General features: G+C 35.2%; 1 protein-coding gene across 1 annotated transcript in view; it reads right to left on the bottom strand.

Annotated features, from left to right (window-relative positions):
• Positions 1–1,883: 1,883 nt before the first annotated feature.
• LOC105115895 (late embryogenesis abundant protein 1-like) overlaps positions 1,884–20,338 on the bottom strand; it is an 83,552-nt gene continuing 65,097 nt past the window's right edge. The window contains exons 3-4 of the mRNA XM_011012966.1: positions 2,366–2,434; positions 1,884–2,113 (exon numbers count right to left, since the gene is read on the bottom strand). Of these exons, the coding sequence (XP_011011268.1) occupies positions 2,039–2,113; positions 2,366–2,434 (144 nt within the window). The 3' untranslated portion in view covers positions 1,884–2,038. The remainder of the gene's footprint in view (positions 2,114–2,365; positions 2,435–20,338) is intronic.

Raw genomic sequence — 20,338 nt, 5'->3', positions numbered from 1 at the left:
CAAAATTAGAGGAGTTTCATAACAGATCATAGTGATGGAAACAAAGTTGATTATTGTACCATGGACAAGTAAGCAATATTTAAATTTTATGCTTGTAGTTTTTTCATGCAAAATTATTAGAGAATTAGATGTTTGTATGAAAGCATATATGGTTCTTTAAAGTGATTTTGTGTGAATGTATTTTGTGAAGAGGGATGGATACATTGAATGTTTGTGATTAGTACCATGATAAATATATGACCCAATCCAAAGTCTGAGTTATTGATTAAATTAACCAAAATTAATTCAAATTTATGACATTCCAATATTTGTTCTTTAAAAAAAAATTAAAATGGTGTTGTATTAAAAAAAAGTCAAATTATATTTTGACTAGGTTAATTGAATTACTAGTTGACTTGAAAGGTTGATCAAATCACATTAGATTAAACTCCTATCTAGTTTAATTTTCTATCTAGTTTAATTTTAAATCTAAATATTTTTTTTTAACTTGGTCAAATTTATGACCTTTTAATATATATATTTTTTTAAATAAAAAGTTAAAATGGTATTGTATTTAAAACAAATAGCTCAAATTATATTTTAACCAGGGTTATTTGGAATGCTAGTTGACTTTTAAGTTAATCAAATCATATTTTATTAAAATCTTATCTAGTTTAATTTTAAATTTAGTTTGGATCAGGTTGTAAGGCCAATATATTTAAGAGTTGACCTATTAGATTAAATTGGAATGAATAAATACTAGTAAATATTAATAAATAGATTTTTTTTATAGGTAGGATAAATATAGTGAAGAGCGTGGGCTTTCTTTATTCGCCTGATTTCATTTTTATCGGTATGAACATATTTTTATTTTTATTTTTTACTATTATCATAATATTATTTTAACAATTAAATACTCGATCTAGTTTAATAATTATTTAATTGTATCCATTATATCAATACAGATCTTGTAATCTTGATATTAAAAGTCAAAGTAATGTGATCATAAAATATTAGAGGAACCATTAAAACTTCATTCACATGGTTGCATTGTCTACCTTACTAATATATGAGATGATTTATTCTATATTTAAGGTTAGCATACAAGAAACCAAATTAAACTATATTCATGATTATTATTATTATAAGGCGATGTTGAGTGGCGTCTCACCTCATGTGATGATGTCAGGAAAAAAAAGGGTCTTACATATAATAATAAAGTTATAATTATAAAATTATAAAATTACTTTTTAATCTTGTAATTGCTAGAAAATTTATGATTCATGAAAGTTTAGATAAATAACTAGTTGCATAAGGTGAAAATACATGACTGGTTGTGTAAGGTAAAAACATGTTATTCTCGGTGATAACAGAACTAGACTAGAGGTAATTTGTTATTTGTAACTTTGTTGATATATTTCAAAAATTAAAATTTTTTACTATAAATCTCACTATTACTAATAAAATGATCGATAAAACTAGACCATCAATATACTCAAAAAAGTTGGAAAATAATTATTATAAATGTAAATGTAAATGTTAATGCATCAATAAAATTATAAATAATATTCAATAAAATTCAATAAAATTATAGATAATATTATGTTGTTAGCGATATATTATATTTATCAATAAATATATCAATAGATAAATAATTAAAAATAACAATGATATTATATATATATTTTTTTATCAACGAAATGTTAAATTTACATGGAGCGATTGATTTGGGCGGGATGGCATAGTATTTGTTGTAATCAAATAGATTTAAGAAGGGAATTGGCATTTTAGGCCATTTCGGCATACAGTTCACTTGATGAAGCACTAAGCTGGAAACATTTGAACATGTACTGAACTGAAAGTAAATTTTTTCTAATAAGGGCAAAACATGCATGTGCCTACAAACTCATGAGAGAACTGCATATCAAAGAGCTCTCTTCTTTATACAAAAGGAAAGACGGAAACAAATAAAAAAAAAAACCGTGCTGAATAGATGAATATTGCATTTAATTTCTAAATTTCACGCAGCAGACGATGATTGGACTCCATCGATCCAGTTTCACTTGTTCATGCCAGTTGCATTCTTTACTCCTTCAACAGCTTCTTGTGTCTTAGCCCTCACTTGCTGACCAGCCTACACAAAGAAGGAACTATCAATTTTTTTTGTTTTTTTTTTTTAAAACACTCACTAGCTAAGAATTTCTGTGCCAAAATATGCAACTAATTATTAACACTTAGAGTGTTGCGAATTTTATTCAAGAGTGTTCCTCATTCTTCTTGGTTTATTTTCGTTCTTAAATCTTATGCACAATCCATCGTGCCATTGTGGTGAGGATGAATTCCCTGAAAAAATATAGAACATGAGACTGAACAAAAATATGTGAACCTCTTGCACTGATTCCTTTGCAGATTGAGCAGCATTGTCAGCTCTGTCCATCAAGTTACTGGCCTTCTCCTGAAACAAACAAAATCGATATGTTATAGAGCATCACACAGTAATTTATATATAAAAACAAAAGCAAAAAAGAGAAAGAAATCCATAAGCTAACCTGAGCTTGGCCTTTGGTCTCACCAGCTTTGTAGCTCATCTTCTGGGTGTTGTCAGCCATTTTTGGTTATTGATTTCTTTGAAAGATTTGAGAGAACACAAATGAATTGAAAGCTCAAACACTTGGTAATAAACATCAGCCATGGTTGCCTTAATTTATAGTGACTGAAACCAGGCCATTGCTTGACACGTAAAATGCTTGCGTGGAGTGGTGGCTGTAATGTGTAAATCACTTAGACTAACACGTGTCAAGCTGTTATCGAGGTTTAGATTTTGGGGCCCTTTGGACCAGGGCGTTAGATTGTTTTGTGTGCTCAGTTTTGACCGCTTCTACAGGGAAACAACAATGATGCGCCTTTGAACAATAAGTTTCGGTTCTTCATATATAATAGCAAATAAGGTAGTAATTGTTTTTATCACTGGGCGGGTCCAATTCGTTTACAAGGTAACCTGATAGGACACTAAGTTAAAATATTATTTATGTACATATATGATGATAGATAATAGAAAATAGTCTAAATAATTAAAAGCTTGGACTTTAATTTATATTTTTGGTTTTAATTTATATGAATTTTTAGTTAAGATTTATTAATTTAGCTTTATTTATTAGGTTTAATTTAATTATTATTGGGTATTTTATTTAATAGGTCATATTGATTCGTCCGGAATGTCCTTTCTAAATGTGAAAAGCTGACTTTCGGGTCTCTCTCTTTAGGGGTCGAGGTAAGCACTCAAAGGCATGCGCGTGAAGAAAGGACTTCCCTACTTCTCTAGCTTAGCCTACCTCGCAAGGGCTGGCTTTCGCGCTAGGGCCCTAGAACTAGCAGCTCCCTTTCTTAGGTAGGCGTGAGCAAGCTATATCTTCGTAAAGGGCTAAGCTAAGGATAAAGATCTTTCTGCGGGATTGAATCTAAGGCGGAACCTAGAAAGACAAAGCAAGCATCGGCCGAACTCAGGGGACTGCCCGGCGGAGCACCACCAAATGAAGAGAGTTACCACAAGCCTGAGACGACTTCTACTACTTCGCCAGCTTCGAATCCTTAGACAAGAGCTAGGACGGATTGAATCGAAAGCTTTCTTCTTTTTGGCTTAGACCGATAAAGGGAATAGGGGTGAGGAGGTAGACTAAGTCAAAGGCATTGCTCTTCACTTCCTTTCGAGTAGGGGTAGGCCCGTGACCAAGACAGAAAAAGAAGGAATTGCTCCGGTTCTGGATCAAGGTTTTCCAATAGCTGATTATTAAAAAACAAAGGCAGAGCCACTACCACTATCATACATAATAAGCAGCACAAACAGTATCACGGCCTCCAGATACGGATCCCGCGCCAATGGACTTTGTTGACCGGGAAACTAAGCAGAAATTGCAGTTTACTCCGGCATATTCAGATCTCATTGCAAACCCAGTAGTTGAACCAGCATCACCGGTAGCGCTTATAGAGCAGCGTCCAAAAAAGCATAAATCAGGCAAAGAGCCAGGTCAGGGAAGCCTCCTTGTGAACAAAAAGCCGGCGGAAAGAAAGGACCTATATCGGAGAAACTGCAGGTCGAACCTAGGGGCATCTCTAGCTGACACAATATCCGACAAAAACAAAGTCATTTTCGGCTCAAACTTCAGCAAAGGTAGCACAGTCAGCAGCATTATATCCAGTGCCCACCAATACGGATCCCGAGCCAATTACAGGGGCGGGGCACTTATCCGTCTCTCTCGCCTCTATAGTGATGCTGCGCGATAGATCCACTTGTTTGGATGGGTAAATCACTAAATCAACCGGTGTTCTGGCCACTCCCATCACTTATAGGTAAAAGCTCGCGGGTTAGAAACCTTTTTTACGGTACTTGGTTTGAAGCATAGGTAGATCGGGATCAATATAAGTCAGTAAGCCCCACCAATGCCTAAGATATCCACCAGCAGATTCTCCAAAGGAAGCATAGAAAGTTTACCCTTTCAGCGATCTTCGAAAGAGAGTATGCTCTTCTTGATGCAAACGATGGAGTAAGGAATGAAGATATCAAGGTTTTGACAGTTGAAAAAGAAAGGACATATCTTGCGGGCTGCCCCTGTATCAAACAACGGGAAAGGTCTTTTTTCTCTCTCTCTCTGATACGTCGCGTCGGCCCTAGCCAAGTGGAAAAAGAGCTGGCGGGCAAAAGATAAAAGACCAAAAAAATGTCATCCATTTCTGGATTTCCTGAGCGAGGAGTTGAACCAAAGCCAGCGCTAACTATTCGGTGAATTGGGTCGGGTATACTAGGGTGCTGTTCCCTACCCCTAGCGTAGCTAGGACGGTAACAAGTCACAGTCCTGGGAAGAGGGGCTACCTAGCAAGCTTATAAGGGTGAAATCAAAGGAATCTCTTTCATCATTCAACTTTTAGATGCTAAAGAAAAGATGTGCTTTCAAAGGGCTTTCTTTAATTAGTTCTATTCCACCGCCGGTCCTATCACTATCAGTAGTAAACACGAATTCCTTTATTCAATTTAGTTCTCCTCCCTAACGGCACACTGTATATAATCTCTCTAGATGGCCAATGTGAACATCAAACTTGTATGTGTTCAGCATATTGAAAGTGACATTGACAAAGCAAAGCACGGATTCCCTAGAATGTTAGAACTCAGACATGACAGAGAAGGTAGTCAAAAACGGTACGCTAAGCTCCTTGCTTCGTCGCTTCTGTTTTCAGTCAGAGAATGATGTTTTAAGCATCTCTCTATGCCAGGCATCTATCTGACCTGACAAGGAGGTCGACTTTGATATCTCAACCCTGATCTCTACGGTTGGTTGAAGGTGTCTTGGATTGGAAGACGGGTCGAAATTAGATCTGGATAGAAGATTCATCTACGCTGGCAAAAGGGCTTTCATTGAATCAGACTTTCCCAATGCTGCTCCTCTCCGATCCCCTCGCTGTGCTTGAGTGGCATGAAGCTACTAAACGAAAGCTAACTAACGTATCTAATCTAGTGGCGATATCAAACGGATTCTGCCCTGGGGAGAGCGGCTGAGACAAATCAAGATCTTGTGTATTCCCCCATCCCTCGCTTTGACAAACTTTCTATCGCTACGCCCCTGGGATTGGCGGTAAGGTCTATTAATAGAATAGTGGTGCGGTATCTGGGAACTCCTCTTTCGAAATGGGAAGAATAGCCTAGTAAAAGAGCCTACTTTCGTACTCAAGGGTCTACACTGTCCTTCTGATACAGAATAGAATCCGATACTATTCAATATGATGGTCTTGCTGCTGCTCTGTTCTCCGCTGTTGCAAGGAAGAAGCCCTGCGCTTAGCTCGAGCAGTGGATTAGGTAGAGAAGATAGTTGTGAACGACTCCGCTCTTGTTGATTTGTTGAACAACTTTCATCCCTGTGCTCAATGCCCGGACCATAGAGAAAAGATAGGCTCTTCCGTCTGTTGTCACAAGTCTTGTTGACTCAGCCGGGAGTGAAAGAGATTCTCTGATTCGACGTTCTCCAAATCCCAATAGGAAAAGCTTAATGGCAGCTAGATGGCCGGCTCTCTTGATGCAGGATTTCTCAGTCGGCGGGGGTCTTAGGATTCATTAGGAAGAAAAAGCAAGATCTCCTGTCTGATTCTGATAAGGGCTCTTTAAGAGATATCGTTCCTTGACAATGGCCGCGGGTAAGCTCCGTCGTTCGCCGATGATGGCAGGTGCCCAAGAGCTGTAGTCTAAGTCAAGTCTTTCCCCAGTCCACGCCCCGACCCTAAGAGAGAAATCTGTAGCTACTCTTGCTATTATTCACCTATTCGATTTAGGAGACTCACCGATAGAGCTAAACCAAAAAGTACCAGTTGTTGATTCTCTTTACACTCTTGTTCGCTAGTACGTACAATTGTGATTGATGAGCATATGGAACCTCTAAAGTGAAAAGCTCTTATTCAGTCAAGCATGGAATACCCCCTTGGGATGGGGGCCTAAGAGCCATAGATCACTAGCGCTAGAGAGAGCCGGTGCCTTCGTTCGGGTAGGTGGGTGGAAAAGCTTACTACTAATAGATGCAAGCTATCCTAGTGCGATGGGTGAATATGGGACTTTGTTTGAGAATGAGCTTACTCTTTTTGGAACACCCCCTTCACAGACATTTGTCTGGCCGCCAAAGACCAGATAGGTTTGGTAGGTGTAAGGTAAGAAGAAGGCTCTTCGGCTTGGGTTGATTTACGCTCTAGCAGTTGGCAAATAGGCCCAATGGTAGAGATCAACTAGGCTACAGAGCGAGACTCCTCATACGTCCTATACAACCATAGTCTTAGTAGCCGCTATTGACTGACTTACCGAGAGCAAGAGAGGAAGATGGGATGGTACCAGTGGAAGAGAGTCATCGAAGAAGATTCTTTTTCTATCATAAAAATTTCAAATTTCATTCCCCGATCAAACAAGAAGCTTAAGATGACCAATCGGCGGATTTCCCTGGGGTTCATGACTTTGCCGCCTTAACTCTCTAAACTGATCTACGCCCATACTTCGTCGCTTCTCAAACCTATCGAATCAGAATTGCTTCACCTCTTCGATTACCCGTCTGACACAACTAGATTAGTGTAAAGCCCATAGGCAAGAAAAAGTATTATGGCACCACTAGCAATGATCTGCTCGATGCAACAACAAAGAGTGAGGCAACAGATTTGGATTAGTCCCTGTCTTATGGGAATCCCAAATTATGGTCCGTCCGTCTGAGAGAGGGTTTGTCTGTTCATCAAGCGTATGAGTCTTTTTGGATCCCTTCCCGGGGGGGTAGCTTATAGTTTAAATCTAGTTCTGGCTAATTAGCTTTCTTAAATCAATTGAAGAGAGGTTCTATTCAAGTGTTGTTATTGTCACCCTCATCGAGGAGTGGATAGCCACCCTTTCTTGTAGAGCCAGAGTTCTAAGCCTAAGTCAATCTAACGGAATGCCAGTCGATGAACATAGACGCCTGCTAAGCGGAATGGACCAATGCGACATTGACTAAAGAAGGTAGACAAAACAAAAAGGCTCAATCGCTTGTTTTAGTTAGGATTTTAATATCCTACTTTTCTAAATGTTAAAGAATTTTGATGATTAATGAAAATATTGCGGACTTTGCATATCTCCAATCCTTTTTTTCTCTTCTATAACTTTCTTCTTTCTCTAAAACTTCTTTCTTTTCTTACTTTAATTATTATTATTTATTGTCTCGCATCTAATTTGGTATCAAAGCCAAGGTTTTAATTGTTCTTATAATTAGACGATTCACATATTTATGCTAAACCCTAGATCTGGTTTGATATAAAAAAAGCTCTACTATTTGGTCTAAAAAAAGGGAAACACTATTCATCTTCTCCATCTACAAACAACCACCACAATATGATCAGCCTTTAACGTTAATCACAGCCAACACCACCATTTCAATCCGTAGGCACATGCTGATTTACTGTTGTCAACAACTCACAGCCACAACAAGTCATCCACACTAGTAACAGTAGATCTTTGTCAGCGGCAGCATATCAACCAGTTTCATCCTCTCCTCGCCATCAGCAGATCGGGCATCCAACCACCACTCCATGCCATAAGAAGCCCACAGAGCTATATTGAGTTGCTATCTCCATAGTCCTGCAGCGCTGCCATAGCAGATCTTTGTCTCTAACAACTAAAATCTGCATTTTAAACCATCTGCTGCAACTACCACTAAATTGCACCCTTTAGTCGCAACCACCCTTGCGACGCCTAAACAGCAGTATCAATAGATCAGCAGTCACGCCTCGCCGCCAACAACAACAACCGAGAAATCACATAAGACAAGGAGATTCTAGAAAGCTTTCGAGGAAAATTAATTAACCTATGCCATGTCACTAACCAAGCCAACCTATTGATGCCACACTAGTGCCACGTCATGAGCAACTTAGAGCCACGTCAACCAGTGAAGCCATGTCACTAGACCAATCATCCAGTCTGCCACATCAACAACAAAAAGCTTCCACCTCTTAATCTAGTAAGTGAATCTCTTCATCTTTTAATTTGTTGAATTTTTACCTTTTTGGTAGTGCAATTGTCATTTAGAGTTATCATTAATATTACTTTTGTGCTTAAAAAAAATCTTGCCTTGCATTTTATCTGTTAACTCTTGCTTATTAACCTCTTTCTTCATTGATATTTAGTAACTAGTTGTTGAGCTTGTTGAAGCTAGTAAAAGTTATGACTATTATTTGATGAATTATTTACACTTAAAAGATCTAGCATTGCGTGCTTATAATTTTTTTGGCATAATTTGTTTTTGATTAATCTTCACATAAAAAAAAAGGGGATTACCTTTATTTTTGTATTGTGATTTCACTTACATGAACCATTTGTGGTCTCAATTTCATTTCTAAGTAAATGTTGCATGCTTTTGTGTCATGAGTCCTAACAAAATAGAAGCCCTCATTTTTTACGATCGCCATAACCCTTGAATATTGATATATGAATTTGTGATATGGATCAATTCTTTGAGTGGCATAACTTATATGATAACAAGAAAGTTACATTTGCTAAAATGCTTATTAGTAAAGTCAAAAGTTATTGGAGAGATGTTGAAGATTGTTTAGAGATAAGAGGTAAACCTCTTATAACTGATTGGATCAAAATGAAAAAAAAACTTTAAGAGAAGTACTACCTCAGTCTTATAGGAATAAACTCTTAGACCAATGAAATTACCTAAGATGAGGGAATATGTTTATCATGGAGTATATAACATAATTTAATGATTACATGATTGGATGTGCCATAAGAGAAAATGAAGCCATGATTTTGCGTAGATTTTATAAAGGCTTGAATAATGATCTTAAAAGAGCAGTTGTATTTCAAGGTGTATCTACCCTCGACCAAGCTTACACCTTAGTTAAACACTACAAGTTAGTCATGACGAATAAGTGGATAAATCGTAAAGACCTTTATAATATGAATACTAGGTCTCAATTTAGAAGTAGTGATTCTTTGATAAGTGTTTCACCTCACAAACCTAATCCTAGTAGTGCCCAACTTTATAAGAAAAAAAAAGGACAAATGAGCTATCAATGAAGTGTCTAAGGTGAATTCAAAGATTAAGAGTAATAATTGTTTAGGTTTTGGTCATATCTCTTTAGATTACACCTCTAAACCCTTGGTTATAAAAAAAAAAAAAATAAGGATATAGGTAAAGAGGAAGATTGTAGTGTTGAAGTGTGCGAGCCTAATATTGAGGATTTTAGTGACCTAGATGACGAGGAGGTGTAAGAAGAGGGACTTAACATAATGAGTCCATGTGAGCTTAAGAATGAGGTTAAGAAAGACTCTGATATATCTGCTTTAATGGTAAAAAAAGTTTTAAGGAACTCTTTAGTGGAGTCGCCTATAGAGATAAATATAGTTTTAAGAGAGTCTCATGATATTAGTCCTTCTAAACTACATGATTCCTTACCCACATGCCTGGTGTTTAGCAAATCATAAGTTTAGAGTAATATCTTGAGCTTCTTGACCCCTTACCTCATACATGTGATGAGGAAGAAAAAGATAATCCTAGTTTACTTGATTGTGTCAATACCATATCCACACAGGTTTCAAACAATGTTTGTCTCATTCCACACCCTTAATTATTTAGTGTTTATAGTTACAAACCTGAGAAGCCAATAAAACACCTTTGTATATCTCCTCATGATAGGATGTCTAAGTTAGTTGAGTCGTTACCATGTAGAGTCATGAAAAAAATTCAAGCACGTAATGAACAACATAAATTTCTAGCCAATTTACTTAAGTGTCATGATGCACTTAATGTTAAAGATTATTTTATGATACAAATTAGACTTGAACAGTGTCCTTTGAAAACCGATCATAAATTGCAAATAAGTAACCATTTAAAGTGTTGCAAATGATTGAATCAAATAATTATGTTATTGAATTGCCATTAAACTTTGATACTAGCTCTGCTTTTAACATGAAAGACCTTATTATTTATAAAATACAACCTATCCCGAAAGCTTATTTTGACACCCCTACTGATTGATACTTAAAAGTTTATTTTTATCAAGGTTTTATATCATCGTTTTGCACTTGAACTATCAATAACTCTTAAACTAAAGCATGTTTTACAATAATAGTATAAGATACCTTTAATTTATGGTAAATGTTCATTTTAAATGCAGGCCTATCACATAAATAAAAGGATTGATTGATGAATTTAAGAACTGAAATTGAAAGGACAAAGAGATGGCCAAACTTAGAAAAGTGATGTCGGTGCAGTCCAAACCGGAACACTGTTTAGTAATTAGCTCATATCTAGAGTTGTAGATCTCAGATTTAGGTCTACTTTATATGGATGGAAAGGTAAGACATAGGTCTACAACTTTCATATGGAGCCCAAGATCTAAAAAGGCCATTTTCAAGTCCAAATTATAGCAACAACAAAGAAGTCCGAATCTGTCCTCCAGCCTGAGCACTATTCAGTATTTTGACCATATCTGGAGTTTTAGAAGTTGAAAAGAGCTGAATTTTTTACACAAGAAAGCTAAGACAATTTACTACAACTTTTATGTTTCAAGTGGCTCTAATTTTGACGTTATCAATGATGTTTTGGGCAGACAAGAGAAGATAAGGATTGTCACCAAGTCAAGAGTTTGCCACCTACTCATCAATTAGTCATCAAATCAATAGTGCCCAATTTTGGCCTATAAAAGGAGGCATTTGCCATGCATTTAGGTATCTTAGGTTCTAGATCAAGATCATGCTCTTAATTTCTCTCTTTGTATTTTTTGTAATGTTTATGCTTTGCTTTCATTAATATCAAGTTTATGCCTTTAATATCCATTCCTTTACTTAGTTAACTTTTATCTTATTTATGTTCTTATTTTGTTTATTTGTTTTTCTTTCTTTCATTATGTCTAGCTAAGTTTATTATGTCAAGGTGAAAAGGTTATACTAATGGTGTAAGAATAATTATAATGTAAACTTAATATGGACTTTAATGTTTGATACTAACATGTTTTGTATTTGTTATCTTGTGCACTCTTTAATACTTTGCTTGTTAAATGACTAATCTTGATTTATGTTGTATAAAACTTGGTACAACAAATGCTTCGCACTTTCATAGCCCATATTGTATGGTATAACTGACACTTGAGCTATGAAAGGAACTTGATTTGTTGTTAACATAAGTTATAATTGACACGACTAAAAGATTGATGTCTTCTCCCAAGTGCAGGAGTGTCGAAGTAATAAATAACCCAGCAAGACCGGGGTCGAACCACAGGGAGGTTAATTGTACAAATTATAAATAACAGTAATATAACAACAATAACAATAGCACCAACAACAATAATAATAGTAATAACAGCAATAAGAATAATAATAATTGTAGTAGTAGTAGTAGTAGTAATAATAAAGAAAAAGAAGATGAAGATGAAGATGAGAACTTTAAGATGAAATATTAACGTAAAGATTTAACAACGATAACAATAAATGTCAAGGTTAGAGGATCCACTAATGGTATCTCAAACAAATATAGTATAAACTTTTATTAGTGAATTGAAAACCACACACAAAGGAGATTCCAATCAGATGATAGATTGTTAACATGATTACATTAGTCATCTTATTCGATTGATGCTAATACTTGTAAATCTCGTCAAGCATTCATGATTATAACTTATGTTAACAACAAATCAAGTTCCTTTCATAGCGTTAATACTTTGCTTGTGAAATGACTAATCTTGATTTATGTTGTATAACACTTGGTATAACAAATGTTGGCACTTTCATAGCCCATACTGTATGGTATAACCAACACCTGAGCTATGAAAGGAACTTGATTTGTTATTAACATAAGTTATAATTATGAATGCTTGACGAGATTTACAAGTATTAGCATCAATCGAATAAGATGACTAATGTAATCATGTTAACAATCTATAATCTGATTGGTCTCAAAGTTCTTATCGTCTTCTTCTCCTTCTCCTTCTTTTTCTTTATTATTATTATTATTATTATTATTATTATTATTATTACTACTACTACTACTACTGCTATTATTATTATTGTTGTTGTTGTTGTTATTGTTGTTGTTGTTGTTGTTGTTGTTATTGTTATTTTTTGTTGTATTATTGTTATTTATAATTTGTACAATTAACCTCTTTGTGGTTCAACCCCGGTCTTGCTGGGTTATTTATTACTTCGACACTCCTGCACTTGGGAGAAGACATCAGTCTTTTAGTCGTGTCAAGTTTTTGGCGCCGTTGCCGAGGAGGTAAGTTCTTGTATAAATTATAGTAGTTATTTAATTTTCTCTTTTCATTTTTCTTGTATATAACTTTGTTTCTTTTCTCTTGTTTCTTCTTCTTTTGTTTTCTTCTTCCTTTTACTCTATTCCTACACGTGCATGAGAGTGTGATCACGTACATCAAGTGGTAGACTTTGTAGGGTATCCTCATTATTTTCAGAAAATATGACCGAAGAAGATAATCAATTACTCTATAATGAGAATAATGAGAATAACCGTGCTAGAACACTTAAAGACCACATGAATCCCACAAGAACAAGTGCACCATCATGCATAGTTTTTCCTCCCGATGCATCTAATTTTAATTTTAAACCAGGTATTATTCAACTTTTACCTTCTTTTCATGGCTTAGAATTGGAAAATCCGTACTTGTACTTAAGGGAATTTGAGGAGGTCTGCAACACATATAATAATTTAAATTGTAGCATGAACACCATCAGATTAAAGCTTTTTCCTTTTTCATTAAAAGATAAAGCTAAAACATAGCTACAAAATTTATGACCAGGATCCATTCGTGCTTGCGATGAAATGCAACAACAGTTTTTAAAGAAGTTTTTCCCATCTCATAAAACAAACTCTTTCAAAAGACAAATCACCACTTTCACTCAAAAACCAGGAGAAACATTTTACCAATGTTGGGATAGGTATCGAGACTTCCTTAGTACTTGCCCTCATCATGGTTTTGAAACATGGAGATTGGTTTCACATTTCTATGAAGCGTTAACACCTAGAGATAGGCAAATGGTTGAATTGATATGCAATGGAACTTTTAAAGATAAAGATCCTGATAAAGTAATGGAGTACTTAGACTTGTTAGCTGAAAATGCTCAAAATTGGGACACCGCGGGTACTTATGAAGCACCGAGTAAAACTCAACGTCATACATCTAGTGGAGGTATGTACAACCTTAGGGAAGATCATGACCTTCAAGCCAAGTTTGCATTTTTAGCTAGAAAAGTCGAGGCACTAGAATTGAAAAAAAGTGGTCAATTAAAATCTGTTGAAAACATTGTGTGTTAAATATATGAAACAAATGAACACTCAACCAATAAGTGTCCAACCTTGTCTTCTTTTAAAGAATGTCTCCATGAATAAGCCCATGCTTTAAACAGTTTCTAAAGGGTCAACCACATCCCATACTCCCAAACATACAATCCTTGTTGGATAAATCACCCAAATTTCAGTTGGAAGAGTGATAATAATAATGTACAAACTTCACAACCACCATTTCAAGCACACCATAATTTTCAAAATTCTCATGGATATGCATCTCCTTGTGCTCCACCTCCTAGAAGAAATCTTGAGGAAACATTGCATGCATTCATTGAAAAGCAAGAGATAATCAATACTCAACTTGCTCAAAATATGACAGATTTTAAGGATACACTTGCAAAATTAACATCTGCTCTCAGTTTCCAAGAGAAAGGTAAGTTTCCATCTCAACCACAACAAAATCCCAAGGGGCAATATAATGCAAATGCAAGTAGTTCTGGAAGCCAACATATGGATCAAGTCAAATCAGTCACTACTCTTCGTAGTGGTAAGGTTATTGAAAAACCCACTCTTGAACCTTGTGAGAAAGATGATGAGTCAATCTTTGAGGGTCAGGAAGTGGTTGAATCTGAAAATTGCAAAGAAATGACTGATTCCCCACCAGTACTTCCATTTTCTTATGCCATGACCAAACAAAGAAAAGTTAATCACAACTCTGAAATCTTTGAAACTTTGAAAGAGGTAAGAATCAATATACCTTTGCTGGATGCTATTAAGCAGATTCTTTCCTATGCTAACTTTTTGAAATATCTATGCACTATGAAGAGAAAACTGAATGTGAAAAAGAAAGCCTTTTTAGCCGAACAAGTAAATGCTATTCTTTAGAAAAATAATGTTTTGAAATATAAAGACCCTGGTTGTCCTACAATTTCTTGCTTTATTGGAGAACATAAAATTGAAAGAGCCTTGATCTTGGAGCCAGTGTGAATTTACTTCCATATTCAGTTTTTCAGAGTCTCAATCTAGGTGAGTTAAAACCAACTTCTATAACTCTTTTACTTGCCGATAGATCTGTAAAAGTGCCTAGAGGAATAGTCAAAGATGTGTTAGTACAAGTCGATAAATTCATTTATCCTGTAGATTTTGTTGTCTTGGACACACAACCTATTGAAGCATGTAATTCATTTCCTGTTATTTTAGGACATCCGTTTCTTGTAACTTCTAACGCATTGATTAATTGTAGGAATGGATTGATGAAGCTATCATTTGGAAACATCACATAGGAAATGAATATTTTCAACATTTGCAAGTAACCTGGAGATGATAATGATTTACAAGAAGTAGATCATATTGACGAATTAGTTTATGATCAACTTGAATCTACTTTAAGTAAAAATAAATTGGATGAATCTGAAGATTTGCAAATGATTTATTCTGAGGAAGAAATCACGGATGAAAAACGCACCAAAAATGTTGATGCGAATCTTTTGTCAACAGTGACAACAGATTCGACATCTGACATCACACCAATCGATGATTACTTTCCTAACGAATCCTTACTTTCTCCTAGTCCAATGCCTTGGTATGATAAAAATATTAATTTTCTTGCTTTAGGAGATTTGCCAGCTGATTGGAGTAATCAAGACAAAGAAAAGTTTTTGAACGAAGTGAAGAATTTTTATTGTGATGACCCTAACTTATTCAAATATTGTCCTGATCAAATATTTCAAAGATTCATTCCTGACAATGAGGTAAGTAGTGTCATTAAACTTTGTCATTTTGAAGTATGTGGAAGTTATTTCTCGTCAAAAAAGACTGCTGCAAAAATCTTTCAAAATGGATTTTATTGGCCCACCATGTTCAAGGACATACATGCATTCTGCAAAACTTGTAAAAATTGTCAAAAAATTGACACTGGTCAAAAAGTTTTGTTTTATGATTCTCAACTCTATGCATTCCTTAAAGAGCTAAGATTAAGATGGACCAATCCTTATGGGGCCTGTGATATTGAGAATTCAATGAATGACAATGATTTTAAGGAAAATGGACATCGTTTGAAACCTTACTTTTATAATTTTCCTACTAAAAATGAATCAGCTGGTTTGAATGATCTTGTAGATAAAGGTTGATTATTTTGTTTTTCTCACATTGTTTTTGTGTTTCTTTTTGAGTGATTTTTGATAGTTTCTCTCACCCCGGTCAAATGGCGGATAACGGTACTCCGTGACTTAAGTCGGTTCTTTCAGTTTCCCACAATAACTGATATCTGTCTATATATCTGTGCAATTCTTTGAATCTCTCTTCCAATTCTCATTTGAAAATGGACACTAATCTTGAAAAATAGAAAAAGTATTTTCCCGCTCTGCCTCAGAATGCGATTACAAAAATTTACCGTGCTAGATGTGCAAGATTGAGATTGTTAATGAATCATGGAATTCCTGAAGATATTCGCTGGTTGTTTGAAGCAAAGGTCCGATTATCAGGTGAGTCCTCTAATTTCTTTATTTCACACATGCCTGAAATAGGTAAAAGCACTTTTGCAAAGAAGCGTCGTGCAAAACGACTAGGAGTCTGTCATCGATGTGCTAGATGGACTTGTAATACACAATGTCGTTCTTTAGGAATGGTATCTATAAACCGTGAAGATAAAATACAATTCATTAAGGATGGCCTGAGTAAGGAGTCTTTAGATAATCTTCTATTGACTCTTGAGACGCATCCTAGTGGAGATGTGCATCGTGCAATTCATGATTTATGGCCACTATTTCATAAAGAACATGATTGACTTAGTCTTGGGAATCTGACTAAAAAAGACCTTGTTTGCCAGTTTTTAAGAAAACTGGATGGGAAGCCTATCCCCGACCCATAGAGGGCGTTTAAGCCGTTCTTGGACGTAAAACCAAGGGAAGATGTGAGCCACAATCACAACTCCCTGTACATACACATGCTTTTTTTTCAAAAGTAAATAAATAAATAAATAAAGAGAGAGAGAGAGAGACTGTGAGACTCCAGCTGGCCTATATATAGGTGTTATGATTGCCTTTCTAATTTCTCATCTATAAAACCCTCTCTTCCATACTTTCATTTCTACTCAACCCATACATTCAACAAATACAAAAGTGTGTAGAAATGGCAAGTTCCTCAGGTCATCAAATAAGAAATATTTGTGTTTTCGGTGGATCTAGTCTTGGGAAAGAAAAGGAGTTTTTAGAATCAGCAAATCATCTTGGTCAGGTGCTAGCTGAGAGAAAGATTCATTTAGTGTATGGGGGAGGCAGTCTTGGGTTAATGGGAGGTGTGTCAATAGCTGCATTTTTAGGAGGTAGTCAAGTTTTAGGAGTCGTCCCTAAAGCTTTGGCACAAGGGGACATCATTGGAAAAATAATTATAGAGGAACTTCAGGTCTCCACAATGTCAGCTCGAATGAATGCAATGTTTAACCATGCTGATGCCTTCATTGCTTTACCAGGTGGTCTAGGCACATTGGAAGAGATCTTTTATATTTCCTCTTGGGCTCAACTGCACATTCACCATAAACCCATAGGTTTGTTAAATGTTAATGGTTATTATGATAAGTTGTTGTCTTTTCTTGATCATGCTGTGGAACAGGAATTTTTAACATCTTCTGCACGACAAATCATAATCTCTGCTGCTACTGCTAAACAATTGATTGACCAACCACAATCTTTCATCCTTGTGATTGATCCTTCCATGAGTCGCATAAATTGGTCAATTAAGGAAAGTCGTAAAAAGCATAGATTGGATTTGAGCCTTCATTTGTGAATTTTTGTGTCTTTTGGTTTTATTATTGTGTTTTGTTATTTCTTATTTTTGTTTCAGTGTGTTTCAGGTTTTGTCAGTGTTCGTTATTTCAGGTGATATCTTCTATACTCTATCTTTCTACCTTAGAACATTGAGGACAATGTCTCGTTTTGGTTGGGGGGAGAGGGTAGTAGTTGATAAAAAAAAAAATTTCATTTCATAAAGCATGTGCATAATTGTTGTTACTAGGATGGCAGAGTAAAGGAGTTCTTTTGTTAAAGTGACTCTTGATACGCATCCTAGTAATCATTCTTAACAAGGTCTATTATAATACTTCCTGAAATATTCAGGTTTACAAACTCTCGTATTGTTACCACTTAATTCTGCTCATATACTTATTTAACATGTATTCTTAAACCTTAATTTACACACACACACTTTAATATATGATTGTGGGTTGCATATTGGATTATTGCATTATTTATGTTCTTTTGTTAAAGGTAACAACTAAGGAAAAGGGATAGTATATAATTAAAAAAAAGAAAAAAAAAGAAAAAAAATGATGATAATAAAAATGTAGATAAGTTTGGTTTCGTAGCCTTCTTACCCTAAGCAATTAAGTTCGAAGGGGTGCTTTAACACCTAATACCCTAAAGTCAACTGACTTGGGAGCTATTGGCCCAACACCTGTTACATGGGTTGAGGAGAAAAGCTTAAGGGAATCAAACATTGCACTATCTACATATCAGTATCTGCGACCCGAGTTACTAAGCTCGTAGAGGTGTCTTAACACCTAATGCCCTAAGACCAACTGGTCTGGGAGTCATTAGCTGAAAGCTCATTACATGGGTTAAAGATGCATGATGTTTTTAAAGTATATGTATATAGAGTTAAAAAAAAAAAGACAAAAATAGTAATCCCAACCCAAGGAAGTTAACCTTAAACATTAGAACAAAAATTTTGTTTTCTTCCAAGAAAAGCCCCATAATTATGTGTTGATACATTGAGCACAAAAGAAAGGTTTATTAATATCTTGTTAAGAGGTATTGAGCAGATATATAAATTTAATGAGAGTTTGTTTATCTGGATAGACTAATGGAAGTTAAATGATGAATACCTTGCTTTGTGAAATTTGCAAATTTGTTTTCTATTTTAACGCTTTGATTACTAGGGACTAGTAATAAGCTGGTTGGGGGGTGTGATTAGTACTTAAAAGTGCATTTTTATCATGGTTTTATATCATCATTTTGCACTTGAAGTATCAATAACTCCTTAACTAAAATATGTTTTATAATAATGTATCTAATAATATAAGATACCTATAATTTATGGTAAATGTCTATTTTTAATGCAGGCCTATCACATAAATGAAAGGATTGATTGATGACTTGAAGAACTTAAATTGCAAGGATAAAGAGATGGCCAAACTTAGAAAAGAGATGTCGGTGCAATCCAAACCGGAACACTGTTCGGTAATTGGGTCATATCTGGAGCTACAGATCTCAGATTTAGGTCCAATTTATATGGATGGAAAGGTAAGACATAGGCCTACAACTTTCATATGGAGCCCAAGATCTAAAAAGGCCATTATCAAGTCCAAATTGTAGCAACAACAAAGAAGCCCGAATCTGTCTTCCAGCCCGAGCACTATTCGGTATTTTGGCCATATCTGGAGTTCTAGAAGTCCAAATGAGCTGAAATTTTTACACAAGAAAGCTGAGACAATTGCCTACAACTTTCATGTTTACAACTGGCTCCAATTTTGACGTTATCAATGACGTTTTGGGCAGACAAGAGAAGATAAGGATTGTCACCAAGTCAAAAGTTGGTCACCCACTTATCAATTAGTCATCAAATCAATAGTTCCCATTTTTGGCCTATAAAAGGAGGCATTTGCCATGCATTTAGGCATCTTGATTTCCAGATCAAGATCATGCTCTTCCTTTCTCTCTTTGTATTTTTTATGCTTTGTTTTCATTAATATTAAGTTTATGCCTTTCATTTCCTTTCCTTTACTTAGTTAACTTTTATGTTCTTATTTTGTTTATCTATTTTGCTTTCTTTCATTATGTCTAGCTAAGTTAATTATGTCAAGGTGAAAAGGTTACACTAATGGTGTAAGAATAAGTATAATGTAAACTTAATATGGACTTTAATGTTTGATACTAACATGTTTTATATTTGCTATCTTGTTCACTCTTTAATACTTTGCTTGTTAAATGACTAATCTTGATTTATGTTGTATAACACTTGGTACAACAAATGCTTGGCACTTTCATAGCCCATAATGTATGGTATAACCGACACCTGAGCTATGAAAGGAACTTGATTTGTTGTTAACATAAGTTATAATCATGAATGCTTGACGAGATTTACAAGTATTAGCATTAATTGAATAAGATGACTAATGTAATCATGTTAACAATATATAATCTGATTGGAACCTCCTTTGTGTGTGGTTTCCAATTCAATAATAAGAGTTTATACTATACTTGTTTGATATACCATTAGTGGAACCTCTAACCTTGACATTTGTTATTATCATTGTTTAATCGTTACATTAATATTCCATCTCAAAGTTCTCATCATCTTCTTCTTCTTCTCTTTCTTTATTATTATTATTATTACTACTACTACTACTACTACTACTACTACTACTACTACTACTACTACTACTACTACTACTACTACTACTACTACTACTACTACTACTACTACTACTACTACTACTACTACTACTACTACTACTACTACTACTACTACTACTACTACTACTACTACTACTACTACTACTACTACTACTACTA

This window comes from Populus euphratica, unplaced genomic scaffold (assembly GCF_000495115.2).
Source record: "Populus euphratica unplaced genomic scaffold, PopEup_1.0 scaffold800.1, whole genome shotgun sequence".
Taxonomy (NCBI): domain Eukaryota; kingdom Viridiplantae; phylum Streptophyta; class Magnoliopsida; order Malpighiales; family Salicaceae; genus Populus; species Populus euphratica.
This window is presented reverse-complemented; position numbering and strand designations above follow the sequence as displayed.